Source organism: Psilocybe cubensis, assembly GCF_017499595.1.
Source record: "Psilocybe cubensis strain MGC-MH-2018 chromosome Unknown contig5, whole genome shotgun sequence".
Taxonomy (NCBI): Eukaryota; Fungi; Basidiomycota; class Agaricomycetes; order Agaricales; family Agrocybaceae; genus Psilocybe; species Psilocybe cubensis.
In genome coordinates this window covers 33,128-51,991 of record NW_025952843.1, presented here as the reverse complement: position 1 = coordinate 51,991, position 18,864 = coordinate 33,128, and the positions used below count along the sequence as shown (strand labels likewise).

At 45.2% G+C, this 18,864-nt stretch overlaps 3 protein-coding genes across 3 annotated transcripts; all 3 read left to right on the top strand.

Moving 5' to 3' along the window:
- Nucleotides 1-578: 578 nt before the first annotated feature.
- JR316_0013546 (uncharacterized protein) lies at nt 579-2,895 on the top strand (the record flags this gene model as incomplete). The annotated part of the gene is made up of 4 exons (XM_047899136.1): nt 579-1,055; nt 1,591-1,602; nt 2,109-2,621; nt 2,695-2,895. The coding sequence occupies 4 exons, from the start codon at nt 579-581 to the stop codon at nt 2,893-2,895; spliced, it is 1,203 nt and encodes a 400-aa protein (XP_047741790.1).
- A 326-nt stretch (nt 2,896-3,221) lies between these two features.
- On the top strand, nt 3,222-5,270 carry JR316_0013545 (uncharacterized protein; the record flags this gene model as incomplete). The annotated part of the gene is made up of 2 exons (XM_047899135.1): nt 3,222-3,414; nt 3,457-5,270. 2 exons carry the CDS (start codon nt 3,222-3,224, stop codon nt 5,268-5,270), a joined length of 2,007 nt encoding a protein of 668 aa, XP_047741789.1.
- Nucleotides 5,271-8,792: 3,522 nt separating this feature from the next.
- Nucleotides 8,793-12,326, top strand: JR316_0013544 (uncharacterized protein; the record flags this gene model as incomplete). The annotated part of the gene is made up of 2 exons (XM_047899134.1): nt 8,793-9,983; nt 10,272-12,326. 2 exons carry the CDS (start codon nt 8,793-8,795, stop codon nt 12,324-12,326), a joined length of 3,246 nt encoding a protein of 1,081 aa, XP_047741788.1.
- Between the last annotated feature and the right edge of the window lie 6,538 nt (nt 12,327-18,864).

The window sequence follows — 18,864 nt, the reverse complement described above, 5'->3', positions numbered from 1 at the left end:
CAATTGATTGTTAGGTAAGGACCCAGGTAAGCTATTTATACTCTTGACATGAGAATATTCCCATGTCACGGTTACTCGGAGCCACGTAACCAGAGTATTTTATATCCATGTGATTCACATCACAGTCAATAACCCACGATGTCAAAGAACAAAAGTGTTGGATCCACTTTTGACAGGTTACCATGTGCCACATCGACCCGTGACACTCTGTTCATCAGAGATCTGTCTAACTTGACAATAAACATTGACAGATTTGTGATAGTCGGTAAGATACATGACAGCTGCGCAGCATCACTTCACGCGCTGTCATCGGATGTTCCAGAACATTCCTTCTAAGAATAGCCACTGAAGAGTCTATAAAGACGAAAGGGCTGGCTGCTGATAACAATCAACAGCCCTCTGGCCTTCTTTCCATTTAACTCACAGTTTAAACAAGTCGCTCGCACCTCGCTTCGCTCGGTGCTCGCTCCCCCCCTAAACCCTAAACCCTAAACCCTAAACCCTAAACCCTAAACCCTAAACCCTAAACCCTAAACCCTAAACCCTATTTGATGCGCGGTTATCCCGAAAACCTAGTCATGTCTTGGTGTAAGAAGAATATACAAGAACGTTGGGAAAAGCGATTTGCTTTACGAGTCGCAGAGCACGACGAATCCATTCTTGTACTTAAAACCAGATTTGATCAGGTATGGAATTGGTTTTCAGCTGCTGAACTTGGAAAGACTGTTACCGAGTACTGGTCGGCATGGTATGAACATGCCGAGAAAGGTCTGTATAGTGCAGACTCGTCCAGACCCCTTATCAAACCAGATCCAAATTACGTTCACGACCTCGATGATGTTCGCCCGGAGCTGTTCACACAGATCCTCGTGGACGGAGAAACTGAGTTCGTACCGGATTTGAGGAAGATAGGACTACTCGGAAGTCGTTGGATAGTATCGCGAAAGCGCAATACTAATCTTTTCGACCTTGCAAATGTGTGGAAGAAAACAGTCTTTCGTAAACTGGATGAAAACATCGCTGAAAAAGGTGGTGTTGTTCCCGAAACTCAAAACGTTAATGAAACTTATCATTCTGCTCTAGTTGAAGCTGCTGAACAGATAAGTATCGAAAGTGATAACGAGATAATACTTCATAGACGTTCAATCTCACAAGAGAGGGAACATCCAGAATTCGGCAGAATATCCAAATCTTACAACCGATGAAAAGAATACTAGCGCGTAAGGCGTAAAGCATTAGAAAAAAACCCTAACCGTAAGTATTCCTTGCTATAAAGAAACAAACATCTACTTACAAGCAACACTTTGGATTAAATAGCTAAACCTAAACCCTAAACCCTAAACCCTAAACCCTAACCTAACCCCAACCCTAAGCTAACTAAGTCTAACCTTAGTAGGAAGTAAGGTAGGCGTGTGAACTTCCGAACGGCATGTGATTGTGAAGGGCCGGATCTAATTTAGTACATGGGAAAAGTTACTTAGTACTTCGGGAAAAGTTCCTTAGTACCGTGGAAACATTTTTGATGGACCGGATCATGAACTGTCCAATTAAGATTCACAACAATCAATCATTCTATTATTTGATTGTTAGGTAAGGACCCAGGTAAGCTATTTATACTCTAGACATGTGAATATTCCCATGTCGCGGTTACTCGGAGCCACGTAACCAGAGTAATCTATATCCATGTGATTCACATCACAGTCAATAACCCACGATGTCAAAGAACAAAAGTGTTGGATCCACTTTTGACAGGTTACCATGTGCCACATCGACCCGTGACACTCTGTTCATCAGAGACCTGTCTAACTTGACAATAAACATTGACAGATTTGTGATAGTCGGTAAGATACATGACAGCTGCGCAGCATCACTTCACGCGCTGTCATCGGATGTCTAGAACATTCCTTCTAAAGAATAGCCACTGAAGAGTCTATAAAGACGAAAGGGCTGGTTGTTGGGATCCCCCAACAGCCCTCTGGCCTTCTTTCTATTTCAAACTCACAGTTTAAACTAGTCGCTCGCACCTCGCTTCGCTCGGTGCTCGCTCCCCCCCTAAACCCTAAACCCTAAACCCTAAACCCTAACCTCCCGAGTTCCAACTTACGAAGGAATTCGCGGATGCCGGGTCAGCGGAAGCTCTTCGAGTTTCCTCTACGTTCTCCACCGCTCGTGATGTCTTCCAAAAGGCAATCAACGACGGCGCCATTCAGGCGAAAAAGGACGAACTGGCCTTTTGGGATGATAAATGCGCACTCAATAACTGTTATGAAGCTGCTGCCCTCATCGTTAAGACAACTTACGATGATCGCAAATCCAGCTATAAGCTCCCCGTTTTCTCTACAGACAACAAGGGAGTTCGTCGAATAACAGATTGGGTAGTGTCACCGCAGAAGAAGGCTGAATGCAGCGCATTGCAAACCATTTTGCCAGCCATCTTCTCTCATATCAAACAGATTGTCAACTTGCGCCACCGCGCTTTGGCAATCAAGATTGAGAAAAAGCGGTCGACTGCGGCAACAGCCGATGTCGAGATGGCCGATGCGACCAAACCAGGTCCATCGATTCAATCCCTTATTGATAAGGGCTTGAATGCACGTCTCAAGAAGCTCAACCTTGGATCTGTGGGCAAGAAGGCAAGTTCTCGTAACCCTTCACCCATAATTCTGGATACTAATTACTATTCTAATTACCCAGACTTTGTCTGGCCAGAATTCGTCCAAGGCTCCTCAACCTCAGGCCAAGAAAGCTGGCCCTTCGAAATTCAAACCCTCGTCGACGCCTTCGCAGAAGAAGCCCCAAACCAAGGCTTCCAACAAGGTCGACAACAAGAAGAAAGGGAAGGGGAGAGCTCCCGTCAAGAACGATCCAAAGGGAAAGGGAAAGGCAAGAGCCTAGACGCGCGGTCTAATGTAGTACCTTTTACGTCGGTAAGACCCGCCTTCCCCAACTCTATTCCTGACGATATACTCACCATGACTAAAACAGACGCAGTTTCTTTTGTACACTTACATACGCCGATCTCATTCTTGTTGGCTGGCCAGTATCGTAGTAGTGTACACTGTAGTCCTGGTGTGGTGGTCCCTGTAGATATAGCAAATGATTTGTCACTCGGACTCAATTATATGTTCTTTACTCTGCCTTCTCAAAGTCTGATCATGCAAGCATGGAATGATTTTCAACGAAGAATAAGATGGCGTATCTATTTTTTGTTTAAGGAAGGCATGAACAAACCTTTTGATCCAGATTACGGAGTAAGCTCAAAAAAGAAAGAGAAACCTCCAGTATTACCGCAATACATGGAACTTGGCCTTTCGATGGGACGTCGGTACGTGCAACGCACGATCGCAAGTATCCCGGAAGAAGCCCTTACGGAGATGCGAAAGCACGCGTTCTCTCCTAAAAGGGACAAGATCCGTAAGTTTCTTATCGATAACAACTATGTTATTACGATGACAGATAAGAATCTTGGCCTCGCGGTGTCTGAACGCGACTGGATATTAAGGAATGAGCTCAATCTTCTTGAAGATGAACGTAACTATGAAGAGTTAGAATTCGAAGTTGCGCAAGAAGTAATGAAGAGCAAAATGATCCAGATGCAAACTCTTGCACGTACCGTCGAAGATGAACATCTGTTTCTATTTGAACTTGGGTTGTCTCGATTCTTTCTATCGAATGTACCGGAAGACGGATCATCGTTCAAGTATCCTCAATTTCATGGTATACCTAAAATCCACAAGAAACCTACTGGATTTAGGCCCATAATTCCGTGTCACTCTGTAGTATTTAATCCTGCAGCCAAGTTTGTATCAAAAGAGCTTAAGCCGATTATTAAATCGACTCCTTCAATCATTCACGGAACGAAGGATCTCTTTACGAGATTAAGCCAATTGCGTATAGACCCCAAACGACAATGGTATTTTGTCACCGGGGATGTAGTTGCTTTCTATCCCAATATTCCGTTGGACTTGTGCATCGAAATCGTTTGTAGTATGTACGAGGAATGGTTACTCAATGCTTCGGAAGAAAACACTGCATTAGCCCATATTAATCCAAATTCGTTAGAGAATAACTTGGTTAAATTGGGCATCTTTAAACGTGCTATCGAGATTGGCAATACGCAATTGATAACACAACATGGGTCTAGATATTTTAGACAAAAAAATGGCCTCGCAATGGGCGTCGCGGATTCTCCGGACCTTGCTAACCTCTTTGGAGCCCATTTTGAAATAAAGTCAAAAATCTTAGACCACCCTAATGTGGCCTTCTATGGAAGGTACATCGACGATTGTTTTGCAATTGTTTACGCCGAGTCCGAAGCACTTGCACTTAATTTAATTAAAGAAACAATAAAGTTCGATGGTTGTGTTATCGAATGGGCTGTTTCCTCGTCGGGATGTCAATTTCTCGATGCTTTCATATTCAAGGAGTCTGGAAAACTTCATTGGAAGCCTTTTGTCAAGACAGGAAACAACCGAGAACGAGTTCCATGGGTATCACATCATCCTTTAGACGTCAAACGTGGCGTTTACATTGGAGAGTTATCCAGGTTAGCCGTACTATGTAGTACCAAGGAAATCTACATTGGAGCAATTAGAGACCTTAACGCTCTCTATTTGATGCGCGGTTATCCCGAAAACCTAGTCATGTCTTGGTGTAAGAAGAATATACAAGAACGTTGGGAAAAGCGATTCGCTTTACGAATCGCAGAGCACGACGAATCCATTCTTGTACTTAAAACCAGGTTTGATCAGGTATGGAATTGGTTTTCAGCTGCTGAACTTGGAAAAACTGTTACCGAGTACTGGTCGGCATGGTATGAACATGCCGAGAAAGGTCTGTATAGTGTAGACTCGTCCAGACCCCTTATCAAACCAGATCCAAATTACGTTCACGACCTCGATGATGTTCGCCCGGAGCTGTTCACACAGATCCTCGTGGACGGAGAAACTGAGTTCGTACCGGATTTGAGGAAGATAGGACTACTCGGAAGTCGTTGGATAGTATCGCGAAAGCGCAATACTAATCTTTTCGACCTTGCAAATGTGTGGAAGAAAACAGTTTTTCGTAAACTGGATGAAGACATTGCCGAAAAAGGTGGTGTTGTTCCCGAAACTCAAAACGTTAATGAAACTTATCATTCTGCTCTAGTTGAAGCTGCTGAACAGATAAGTATCGAAAGCGATAACGAGATAATACTTCATAGACGTTCAATCTCACAAGAGAGGGAACATCCAGAATTCGGCAGAATATCCAAATCTTACAACCGATGAAAAGAATACTAGCGCTTAAGGCGTAAAGCATTAGAAAAAAACCCTAACCGTAAGTATTCATTGCTATAAAGTAACAAACATCTACTTACAAGCAACACATTGGATTAAATAGCTAAACCTAAACCTAAACCCTAAACCCTAAACCCTAAGCCCTAACCTAACCCCAACCCTAAGCTAACTAAGTCTAACCTTAGTAGGAAGTAAGGTAGGCGTGTGAACTTCCGAACGGCATGTGATTGTGAAGGGCCGGATCTAATTTAGTACATGGGAAAAGTTACTTAGTACTTCGGGAAAAGTTCCTTAGTACCGTGGAAACATTTTTGATGGACCGGATCATGAACTGTCCAATTAAGATTCACAACAATCAATCAATTGATTGTTAGGTAAGGACCCAGGTAAGCTATTTATACTCTTGACATGTGAATATTCCCATGTCGCGGTTACTCGGAGCCACGTAACCAGAGTAATCTATATCCATGTGATTCACATCACAGTCAATAACCCACGATGTCAAAGAACAAAAGTGTTGGATCCACTTTTGACAGGTTACCATGTGCCACATTGACCCGTGACACTCTGTTCATCAGAGACCTGTCTAACTTGACAATAAACATTGACAGATTTGTGATAGTCGGTAAGATACATGACAGCTGCACAGCATCACTTCACGCGCTGTCATCGGATGTCTAGAACATTCCTTCTAAGAATAGCCACTGAAGAGTCTATAAAGACGAAAGGGCTGGTTGTTGGTACCCCCCAACAGCCCTCTGGCCTTCTTTCCATTTAACTCACAGTTTAAACAAGTCGCTCGCACCTCGCTTCGCTCGGTGCTCGCTCCCCCCCTAAACCCTAAACCCTAAACCCTAAACCCTAAACCCTAAACCCTAAACCCTAAACCCTAAACCCTAAACCCTAAACCCTAAGCCCTAACCTAACCCCAACCCTAAGCTAACTAAGTCTAACCTTAGTAGGAAGTAAGGTAGGCGTGTGAACTTCCGAACGGCATGTGATTGTGAAGGGCCGGATCTAATTTAGTACATGGGAAAAGTTACTTAGTACTTCGGGAAAAGTTCCTTAGTACCGTGGAAACATTTTTGATGGACCGGATCATGAATTGTCCAATTAAGATTCACAACAATCAATCATTCTATTTTTTGATTGTTAGGTAAGGACCCAGGTAAGCTATTTATACTCTAGACATGTGAATATTCCCATGTCGCGGTTACTCGGAGCCACGTAACCAGAGTAATCTATATCCATGTGATTCACATCACAGTCAATAACCCACGATGTCAAAGAACAAAAGTGTTGGATCCACTTTTGACAGGTTACCATGTGCCACATTGACCCGTGACACTCTGTTCATCAGAGACCTGTCTAACTTGACAATAAACATTGACAGATTTGTGATAGTCGGTAAGATACATGACAGCTGCGCAGCATCACTTCACGCGCTGTCATCGGATGTTCCAGAACATTCCTTCTAAGAATAGCCACTGAAGAGTCTATAAAGACGAAAGGGCTGGCCGTTTGTACCCCCAAACAGCCCTCAAGTACTCGTCCTCTCCCAAACTCCTGCCGCTTGTGCCTTCCCAACTCATCCGGGAGCCCTTTCGTCACTGATCTTGCCCTTGACTCGGGGACGTTTCATCGACATGTTGGCTGCCTCACGGCAAGCGGGGCCCTTTTTCTTTCACTCGCTCACGCCTTCTATGTTGGGTTACGGAGGTCATACAAACTCGTTTTAGTCTAGCTGCGGGGTTATCCAGCTATGATGACTTTGTAATTCGAGGGCGCGCAGTTCTTCAATGGGTATGGACATCAGGTGAGAGTACACTGGGGGTTGTCAGGACCAGCTCTGCTGGATACGCTCCTGGCAAGTCGGTTGCAGCCGGCGACACTACCGAATTGCTGGGACGTCCTAAAGCTTGTGGGTACCGCCGACCGCTGGAAACAGCCTAGGCACCGGTGGCGACCGGGTATGGTAACAATCCCCAAGATTCAGCGAAAGCTGGAATGGATAATCAGCAGCGAATCCGTAACGGTCACGCCGACGGAAGCGTTCAACGACTAGGTGGTAGTGGGGTCTTCGGATCTTAAGATATAGTCTTGGGAGTGGGGAAACCCACATCTGGTATCTAAACCGCGCCTCGCTGCTTACGAGGACGGCCCGAAGTCCAGAACCGCTTAAAACGCGGGTGACCCGGCCTCCCCTTAGTAAAGGGAGTTAACACAAGGATGGACAAATAGTTCGTCGCCGGAAATGAACCTGTGGCTGTAATGGCTGATGTGGCGCCCCTTGGTAAAGGGCTTAAAGGGTATTAGCCTGCCATGTCCAATGGCATGAGAGTGTCCCTTGGTAAAGGACTTAATAGGCAATAGCCTGCTCTTTTGTCATGAGCGGTATGTAGTGATCGTTTGCCTGTACGGTAGCGCCCATTGCTTGCACTGGTCCACGCCCGTAAAAAATCACGAGCCGCAAGTACTCGTCCTCTCCCAAACTCCTGCCGCTTGTGCCTTCCCAACTCATCCGGGAGCCCTTTCGTCACTGATCTTGCCCTTGACTCGGGGACGTTTCATCGACATGTTGGCTGCCTCACGGCAAGCGGGGCCCTTTTTCTTTCACTCGCTCACGCCTTCTATGTTGGGTTACGGAGGTCATACAAACTCGTTTTAGTCTAGCTGCGGGGTTATCCAGCTATGATGACTTTGTAATTCGAGGGCGCGCAGTTCTTCAATGGGTATGGACATCAGGTGAGAGTACACTGGGGGTTGTCAGGACCAGCTCTGCTGGATACGCTCCTGGCAAGTCGGTTGCAGCCGGCGACACTACCGAATTGCTGGGACGTCCTAAAGCTTGTGGGTACCGCCGACCGCTGGAAACAGCCTAGGCACCGGTGGCGACCGGGTATGGTAACAATCCCCAAGATTCAGCGAAAGCTGGAATGGATAATCAGCAGCGAATCCGTAACGGTCACGCCGACGGAAGCGTTCAACGACTAGGTGGTAGTGGGGTCTTCGGATCTTAAGATATAGTCTTGGGAGTGGGGAAACCCACATCTGGTATCTAAACCGCGCCTCGCTGCTTACGAGGACGGCCCGAAGTCCAGAACCGCTTAAAACGCGGGTGACCCGGCCTCCCCTTAGTAAAGGGAGTTAACACAAGGATGGACAAATAGTTCGTCGCCGGAAATGAACCTGTGGCTGTAATGGCTGATGTGGCGCCCCTTGGTAAAGGGCTTAAAGGGTATTAGCCTGCCATGTCCAATGGCATGAGAGTGTCCCTTGGTAAAGGACTTAATAGGCAATAGCCTGCTCTTTTGTCATGAGCGGTATGTAGTGATCGTTTGCCTGTACGGTAGCGCCCATTGCTTGCACTGGTCCACGCCCGTAAAAAATCACGAGCCGCTGGCCTTCTTTCTATTTCAAACTCACAGTTTAAACTAGTCGCTCGCACCTCGCTTCGCTCGGTGCTCGCTCCCCCCCTAAACCCAACGACTTTGCTATCACCCATCAGTTACCATGTCATCCCAATACTCTGCTGCATTCTCTCGTGCCATGTCCCCTACCCTGGACGCACTCACCCAGGCCGTCGTCAACAACACTGTCTTCGGCGTCAACGATGAAGCAGGCCGCCATAACGCTCTTATCGACGAGCTGGCCACTGTGGTCATCAAAAAAATAGCTGAGTGCCGCTCCGTTGACCAAGTCATAGACTGCGTCTTTTTTGACTATCGTGCTGCCCTCAGGGAGTTTCTCCTCAACCTCGCATCGTGGTGCGACAAGAGGGAAACAGTCAAGGCTAGCCTCGAGCGCCTTGAATCTGCCGTTAACGCAGGCAACACGCCCAATCGCCTTAAGGTGAAGGCGCCCGAGTTCCAACTCACGAAGGAATTCGCGGATGCCGGGTCAGCGGAGGCTCTTCGAGTCTCCACTACGTTCTCTACCGCTCGTGACGTCTTCCAAAAGACGATTAACGACGGCGCCATTCAGGCGAAAAAGGACGAGCTGGCCTTTTGGGATGATAAATGCGCGCTCAACTCTTGCTACGAAGCTGCTGCCCTCATCGTTAAGGCAACTTACGATGACCGCAAATCCAGCTACAAGCTCCCTGTTTTCTCTACAGACAACAAGGGAGTCCGACGTATAGCAGAGTGGGTAGTGTCTCCGCAAAAGAAAGCCGAATGCAGTGCGCTGCAAACTATACTGCCGGCGATCTTTTCTCATATCAAACAGATTGTCAACATGCGCCACCGCGCCTTGGCAATTAAGATTGAGAAAAAGCGGACGACTGCGGCAACAGCCGATGTCGAGATGGCCGACGCGACCAAACCAGGTCCGTCGATTCAATCCCTTATTGATAAGGGCTTGAATGCACGTCTCAAGAAGCTCAACCTTGGATCTGTGGGCAAGAAGGCAAGTTTTCGTAACCCTTCACCCATAATTCTGGACACTAATTATTACTCTAATTACCCAGACTTTGTCTGGCCCGAATTCGTCCAAGGCTCCTCAACCTCAGGCCAGAAAAGCTGGCCCTTCGAAACCCAAGTCGTCGTCGACGCCTTTGCAGAGGAAGCCTCAAACCAAGGCTTCCAACAAGGTCGACAACAAGAAGAAAGGGAAGGGGAGAGCTCCCGTCAAGAACAACGATCCAAAGGGAAAGGGAAAGGCAAGAGCCTAGACGCGCGGTCTACTGTAGCATCATTTACGTCGGTGAGACCCGCCTTCCCCAACTCTATTCCTGACGATATACTCACCATGACTAAAACAGACGCAGTTTCTTTTGTACACCTCAATACCCCGATTTCATTCTTATTGGCTGGCCAGTATAGATCTAGTGTACACTGTAGTCCTGGTGTTTCGGTCCCTGTTGATGTAGCAAATGATTTATCTCTTGGACTCAATTATATGTTTTTTACACTGCCTTCTAAAAGTCTGATCATGCAAGCATGGAATGATTTTCAACGAAGAATAAGATGGCGTATCTATTTTTTGTTTAAGGAAGGCATGAATAAACCCTTCGATCCAGACTATGGAGTAAGCTCTAAAAAGAAAGAGAAACCTCCAATGTTACCGCAATTTATGGAACTTGGCCTTTCAATGGGACGTCGGTACGTTATTAAAACGATCGCAAGTATCCCGGAAGAAGCCCTCAAGGAGATGCGAAAGCACGCGTTCTCTCCTAAAAGGGACAAGATCCAAAAGTTTCTTATCGATAACAACTATGTTATTACGATGACAGATAAGAATCTTGGCCTCGCGGTGTCTGAACGCGACTGGATATTAAGGAACGAGCTCAATCTTCTTGAAGATGAACGCAACTACGAAGAGTTAGAATTCGAAGTTGCTCAAGAAGTTATGAAGAGCAAAATGATTCAGATGCAAACTCTTGCACGTACCGTCGAAGATGAACATCTGTTTCTATTTGAACTTGGGTTGTCTCGATTTTTTCTATCGAATGTACCGGAAGATGGATCATCGTTCAAGTATCCTCAATTTCATGGTATACCTAAAATCCACAAGAAACCTACTGGATTTAGGCCCATAATTCCGTGTCACTCTGTAGTATTTAATCCTGCAGCCAAGTTTGTATCAAAAGAGCTTAAGCCGATTATTAAATCGACTCCTTCAATCATTCACGGAACGAAGGATCTCTTTACGAGATTAAGCCAATTGCGTATAGACTCCAAAAGACAATGGTATTTTGTCACTGGAGATGTAGTTGCTTTCTATCCCAATATTCCGTTGGACTTGTGCATCGAAATCGTTTGTAGTATGTACGAGGAATGGTTACTCAACACTTCGGAAGAAAACACTACATTAGCCCACATTAAGCCAAATTCGTTAGAGAATAACTTGGTTAAATTGGGCATCTTTAAACGTGCTATCGAGATTGGCAATACGCAATTGATAACACAACATGGGTCTAGATATTTTAGACAAAAAAATGGCCTCGCAATGGGCGTCGCGGATTCTCCGGACCTTGCTAACCTCTTTGGAGCCCATTTTGAAATAAAGTCAAAAATCTTGGACCACCCAAACGTGGCCTTCTATGGAAGGTACATCGACGATTGTTTCGCAATTGTTTACGCCGAGTCCGAAGCACTTGCACTTAATCTTATTAAAGAAACAATAAAGTTCGATGGTTGTGTTATCGAATGGGCTGTTTCCTCGTCGGGATGTCAATTTCTCGATGCTTTCATATTCAAGGAGTCTGGAAAACTTCATTGGAAGCCTTTTGTCAAGACAGGAAACAACCGAGAACGAGTTCCATGGGTATCACATCATCCTTTGGACGTCAAACGTGGCGTTTACATTGGAGAGTTATCCAGGTTAGCCGTGCTATGTAGTACCAAGGAAATCTACATCGGAGCAATTAGAGACCTTAACGCTCTCTATTTGATGCGCGGTTATCCCGAAAACCTAGTCATGTCTTGGTGTAAGAAGAATATACAAGAACGTTGGGAAAAGCGATTTGCTTTACGAGTCGCAGAGCACGACGAATCCATTCTTGTACTTAAAACCAGGTTTGATCAGGTATGGAATTGGTTTTCAGCTGCTGAACTTGGAAAAACTGTTACCGAGTACTGGTCGGCATGGTATGAACATGCCGAGAAAGGTCTGTATAGTGCAGACTCGTCCAGACCCCTTATCAAACCAGATCCAAATTACGTTCACGACCTCGATGATGTTCGCCCGGAGCTGTTCACACAGATCCTCGTGGACGGAGAAACTGAGTTCGTACCGGATTTGAGGAAGATAGGACTACTCGGAAGTCGTTGGATAGTATCGCGAAAGCGCAATACTAATCTTTTCGACCTTGCAAATGTGTGGAAGAAAACAGTTTTTCGTAAACTGGATGAAGACATTGCCGAAAAAGGTGGTGTTGTTCCCGAAACTCAAAACGTTAATGAAACTTATCATTCTGCTCTAGTTGAAGCTGCTGAACAGATAAGTATCGAAAGCGATAACGAGATAATACTTCATAGACGTTCAATCTCACAAGAGAGGGAACATCCAGAATTCGGCAGAATATCCAAATCTTACAACCGATGAAAAGAATACTAGCGCTTAAGGCGTAAAGCATTAGAAAAAAACCCTAACCGTAAGTATTCATTGCTATAAAGTAACAAACATCTACTTACAAGCAACACATTGGATTGAATAGCTAAACCTAAACCTAAACCCTAAACCCTAAACCCTAAGCCCTAACCTAACCCCAACCCTAAGCTAACTAAGTCTAACCTTAGTAGGAAGTAAGGTAGGCGTGTGAACTTCCGAACGGCATGTGATTGTGAAGGGCCGGATCTAATTTAGTACATGGGAAAAGTTACTTAGTACTTCGGGAAAAGTTCCTTAGTACCGTGGAAACATTTTTGATGGACCGGATCATGAATTGTCCAATTAAGATTCACAACAATCAATCATTCTATTTTTTGATTGTTAGGTAAGGACCCAGGTAAGCTATTTATACTCTAGACATGTGAATATTCCCATGTCGCGGTTACTCGGAGCCACGTAACCAGAGTAATCTATATCCATGTGATTCACATCACAGTCAATAACCCACGATGTCAAAGAACAAAAGTGTTGGATCCACTTTTGACAGGTTACCATGTGCCACATTGACCCGTGACACTCTGTTCATCAGAGACCTGTCTAACTTGACAATAAACATTGACAGATTTGTGATAGTCGGTAAGATACATGACAGCTGCGCAGCATCACTTCACGCGCTGTCATCGGATGTTCCAGAACATTCCTTCTAAGAATAGCCACTGAAGAGTCTATAAAGACGAAAGGGCTGGCCGTTTGTACCCCCAAACAGCCCTCTGGCCTTCTTTCTATTTCAAACTCACAGTTTAAACTAGTCGCTCGCACCTCGCTTCGCTCGGTGCTCGCTCCCCCCCTAAACCCTAAACCCTAAACCCTAAACCCTAAACCCTAAACCCTAAACCCTAAACCCTAAACCCTAAACCCATTTAACTCACAGTTTAAATTAGTCGCTCGCACCTCGCTTCGCTCGGTGCTCGCTCCCCCCCTAAGCCCTAACCTAACCCCAACCCTAAGCTAACTAAGTCTAACCTTAGTAGGAAGTAAGGTAGGCGTGTGAACTTCCGAACGGCATGTGATTGTGAAGGGCCGGATCTAATTTAGTACATGGGAAAAGTTACTTAGTACTTCGGGAAAAGTTCCTTAGTACCGTGGAAACATTTTTGATGGACCGGATCATGAACTGTCCAATTAAGATTCACAACAATCAATCAATTGATTGTTAGGTAAGGACCCAGGTAAGCTATTTATACTCTTGACATGTGAATATTCCCATGTCGCGGTTACTCGGAGCCACGTAACCAGAGTAATCTATATCCATGTGATTCACATCACAGTCAATAACCCACGATGTCAAAGAACAAAAGTGTTGGATCCACTTTTGACAGGTTACCATGTGCCACATTGACCCGTGACACTCTGTTCATCAGAGACCTGTCTAACTTGACAATAAACATTGACAGATTTGTGATAGTCGGTAAGATACATGACAGCTGCACAGCATCACTTCACGCGCTGTCATCGGATGTCTAGAACATTCCTTCTAAGAATAGCCACTGAAGAGTCTATAAAGACGAAAGGGCTGGTTGTTGGTACCCCCCAACAGCCCTCTGGCCTTCTTTCCATTTAACTCACAGTTTAAACAAGTCGCTCGCACCTCGCTTCGCTCGGTGCTCGCTCCCCCCCTAAACCCAACGACTTTGCTATTACCCAACAGCTACCATGTCTTCCACTTACTCTGCTGCCTTCTCTCGTGCCATGTCCCCCACCCTGGACGCACTCACCCAGGCTGTCGTCAACAACACAGTTTTTGGCGTCAACGACGAAGCTGGCCGCCACAACGCCCTCATCGACGAGTTGGCCACTGTCGTCATCAAGAAAATAGCTGAGTGCCGCTCCATTGACCAGATTGTAGACTGCGTCTTTTTTGACTATCGTGCTGCCCTTAGGGAGTTTCTCCTCAACCTCGCATCGTGGTGCGATAAGAGGGAAACAGTCAAGGCTAGCCTCGAGCGCCTTGAACTTGCCGTTAGCGCAGGCAACACCCCCAATCGCCTTCGGGTGAAGGCTCCCGAGTTCCAACTTACGAAGGAATTCGCGGATGCCGGGTCAGCGGAAGCTCTTCGAGTTTCCTCTACGTTCTCCACCGCTCGTGATGTCTTCCAAAAGGCAATCAACGACGGCGCCATTCAGGCGAAAAAGGACGAACTGGCCTTTTGGGATGATAAATGCGCACTCAATAACTGTTATGAAGCTGCTGCCCTCATCGTTAAGACAACTTACGATGATCGCAAATCCAGCTATAAGCTCCCCGTTTTCTCTACAGACAACAAGGGAGTTCGTCGAATAACAGATTGGGTAGTGTCACCGCAGAAGAAGGCTGAATGCAGCGCATTGCAAACCATTTTGCCAGCCATCTTCTCTCATATCAAACAGATTGTCAACTTGCGCCACCGCGCTTTGGCAATCAAGATTGAGAAAAAGCGGTCGACTGCGGCAACAGCCGATGTCGAGATGGCCGATGCGACCAAACCAGGTCCATCGATTCAATCCCTTATTGATAAGGGCTTGAATGCACGTCTCAAGAAGCTCAACCTTGGATCTGTGGGCAAGAAGGCAAGTTCTCGTAACCCTTCACCCATAATTCTGGATACTAATTACTATTCTAATTACCCAGACTTTGTCTGGCCAGAATTCGTCCAAGGCTCCTCAACCTCAGGCCAAGAAAGCTGGCCCTTCGAAATTCAAACCCTCGTCGACGCCTTCGCAGAAGAAGCCCCAAACCAAGGCTTCCAACAAGGTCGACAACAAGAAGAAAGGGAAGGGGAGAGCTCCCGTCAAGAACGATCCAAAGGGAAAGGGAAAGGCAAGAGCCTAGACGCGCGGTCTAATGTAGTACCTTTTACGTCGGTAAGACCCGCCTTCCCCAACTCTATTCCTGACGATATACTCACCATGACTAAAACAGACGCAGTTTCTTTTGTACACTTACATACGCCGATCTCATTCTTGTTGGCTGGCCAGTATCGTAGTAGTGTACACTGTAGTCCTGGTGTGGTGGTCCCTGTAGATATAGCAAATGATTTGTCGCTCGGACTCAATTATATGTTTTTTACTCTGCCTTCTCAAAGTCTGATCATGCAAGCATGGAATGATTTTCAACGAAGAATAAGATGGCGTATCTATTTTTTGTTTAAGGAAGGCATGAACAAACCTTTTGATCCAGATTACGGAGTAAGCTCAAAAAAGAAAGAGAAACCTCCAGTATTACCGCAATACATGGAACTTGGCCTTTCGATGGGACGTCGGTACGTGCAACGCACGATCGCAAGTATCCCGGAAGAAGCCCTTACGGAGATGCGAAAGCACGCGTTCTCTCCTAAAAGGGACAAGATCCGTAAGTTTCTTATCGATAACAACTATGTTATTACGATGACAGATAAGAATCTTGGCCTCGCGGTGTCTGAACGCGACTGGATATTAAGGAATGAGCTCAATCTTCTTGAAGATGAACGTAACTATGAAGAGTTAGAATTCGAAGTTGCGCAAGAAGTAATGAAGAGCAAAATGATCCAGATGCAAACTCTTGCACGTACCGTCGAAGATGAACATCTGTTTCTATTTGAACTTGGGTTGTCTCGATTCTTTCTATCGAATGTACCGGAAGACGGATCATCGTTCAAGTATCCTCAATTTCATGGTATACCTAAAATCCACAAGAAACCTACTGGATTTAGGCCCATAATTCCGTGTCACTCTGTAGTATTTAATCCTGCAGCCAAGTTTGTATCAAAAGAGCTTAAGCCGATTATTAAATCGACTCCTTCAATCATTCACGGAACGAAGGATCTCTTTACGAGATTAAGCCAATTGCGTATAGACCCCAAACGACAATGGTATTTTGTCACCGGGGATGTAGTTGCTTTCTATCCCAATATTCCGTTGGACTTGTGCATCGAAATCGTTTGTAGTATGTACGAGGAATGGTTACTCAATGCTTCGGAAGAAAACACTGCATTAGCCCATATTAATCCAAATTCGTTAGAGAATAACTTGGTTAAATTGGGCATCTTTAAACGTGCTATCGAGATTGGCAATACGCAATTGATAACACAACATGGGTCTAGATATTTTAGACAAAAAAATGGCCTCGCAATGGGCGTCGCGGATTCTCCGGACCTTGCTAACCTCTTTGGAGCCCATTTTGAAATAAAGTCAAAAATCTTAGACCACCCTAATGTGGCCTTCTATGGAAGGTACATCGACGATTGTTTTGCAATTGTTTACGCCGAGTCCGAAGCACTTGCACTTAATTTAATTAAAGAAACAATAAAGTTCGATGGTTGTGTTATCGAATGGGCTGTTTCCTCGTCGGGATGTCAATTTCTCGATGCTTTCATATTCAAGGAGTCTGGAAAACTTCATTGGAAGCCTTTTGTCAAGACAGGAAACAACCGAGAACGAGTTCCATGGGTATCACATCATCCTTTAGACGTCAAACGTGGCGTTTACATTGGAGAGTTATCCAGGTTAGCCGTGCTATGTAGTACCAAGGAAATCTACATTGGAGCAATTAGAGACCTTAACGCTCTCTATTTGATGCGCGGTTATCCCGAAAACCTAGTCATGTCTTGGTGTAAGAAGAATATACAAGAACGTTGGGAAAAGCGATTCGCTTTACGAATCGCAGAGCACGACGAATCCATTCTTGTACTTAAAACCAGGTTTGATCAGGTATGGAATTGGTTTTCAGCTGCTGAACTTGGAAAAACTGTTACCGAGTACTGGTCGGCATGGTATGAACATGCCGAGAAAGGTCTGTATAGTGTAGACTCGTCCAGACCCCTTATCAAACCAGATCCAAATTACGTTCACGACCTCGATGATGTTCGCCCGGAGCTGTTCACACAGATCCTCGTGGACGGAGAAACTGAGTTCGTACCGGATTTGAGGAAGATAGGACTACTCGGAAGTCGTTGGATAGTATCGCGAAAGCGCAATACTAATCTTTTCGACCTTGCAAATGTGTGGAAGAAAACAGTTTTTCGTAAACTGGATGAAGACATTGCCGAAAAAGGTGGTGTTGTTCCCGAAACTCAAAACGTTAATGAAACTTATCATTCTGCTCTAGTTGAAGCTGCTGAACAGATAAGTATCGAAAGCGATAACGAGATAATACTTCATAGACGTTCAATCTCACAAGAGAGGGAACATCCAGAATTCGGCAGAATATCCAAATCTTACAACCGATGAAAAGAATACTAGCGCTTAAGGCGTAAAGCATTAGAAAAAAACCCTAACCGTAAGTATTCATTGCTATAAAGTAACAAACATCTACTTACAAGCAACACATTGGATTAAATAGCTAAACCTAAACCTAAACCCTAAACCCTAAGCCCTAACCTAACCCCAACCCTAAGCTAACTAAGTCTAACCTTAGTAGGAAGTAAGGTAGGCGTGTGAACTTCCGAACGGCATGTGATTGTGAAGGGCCGGATCTAATTTAGTACATGGGAAAAGTTACTTAGTACTTCGGGAAAAGTTCCTTAGTACCGTGGAAACATTTTTGATGGACCGGATCATGAACTGTCCAATTAAGATTCACAACAATCAATCAATTGATTGTTAGGTAAGGACCCAGGTAAGCTATTTATACTCTTGACATGTGAATATTCCCATGTCGCGGTTACTCGGAGCCACGTAACCAGAGTAATCTATATCCATGTGATTCACATCACAGTCAATAACCCACGATGTCAAAGAACAAAAGTGTTGGATCCACTTTTGACAGGTTACCATGTGCCACATTGACCCGTGACACTCTGTTCATCAGAGACCTGTCTAACTTGACAATAAACATTGACAGATTTGTGATAGTCGGTAAGATACATGACAGCTGCACAGCATCACTTCACGCGCTGTCATCGGATGTCTAGAACATTCCTTCTAAGAATAGCCACTGAAGAGTCTATAAAGACGAAAGGGCTGGTTGTTGGTACCCCCCAACAGCCCTCTGGCCTTCTTTCCATTTAACTCACAGTTTAAACAAGTCGCTCGCACCTCGCTTCGCTCGGTGCTCGCTCCCCCCCTAAACCCTAAGCCCTAACCTAACCCCAACCCTAAGCTAACTAAGTCTAACCTTAGTAGGAAGTAAGGTAGGCGTGTGAACTTCCGAACGGCATGTGATTGTGAAGGGCCGGATCTAATTTAGTACATGGGAAAAGTTACTTAGTACCTCGGTGTCAGGGCAACACTATAATCAGTGTGACAAGGCCACCAACAAAGATCAAGCAAGGGAGAGAGAGAGAGAGTAGAGGGAGAATAAGAGAGCAAAGAGAGAATAAGAGTGTGAGAGAGATTCAATGATTCTAAGAGATCACACCAATGATAGTGGATATCCTAAGAGATTGAAGCTGAAGCTACAGCTACCTACAAGTCCAGTATTTATACTCTACAGCTATTCTAGAATATTCCCTACATTACATCATAAAGGAAGGTTAAAGAATAAAAGTGACATCATATAGAAAAAGGATGAGTAAGA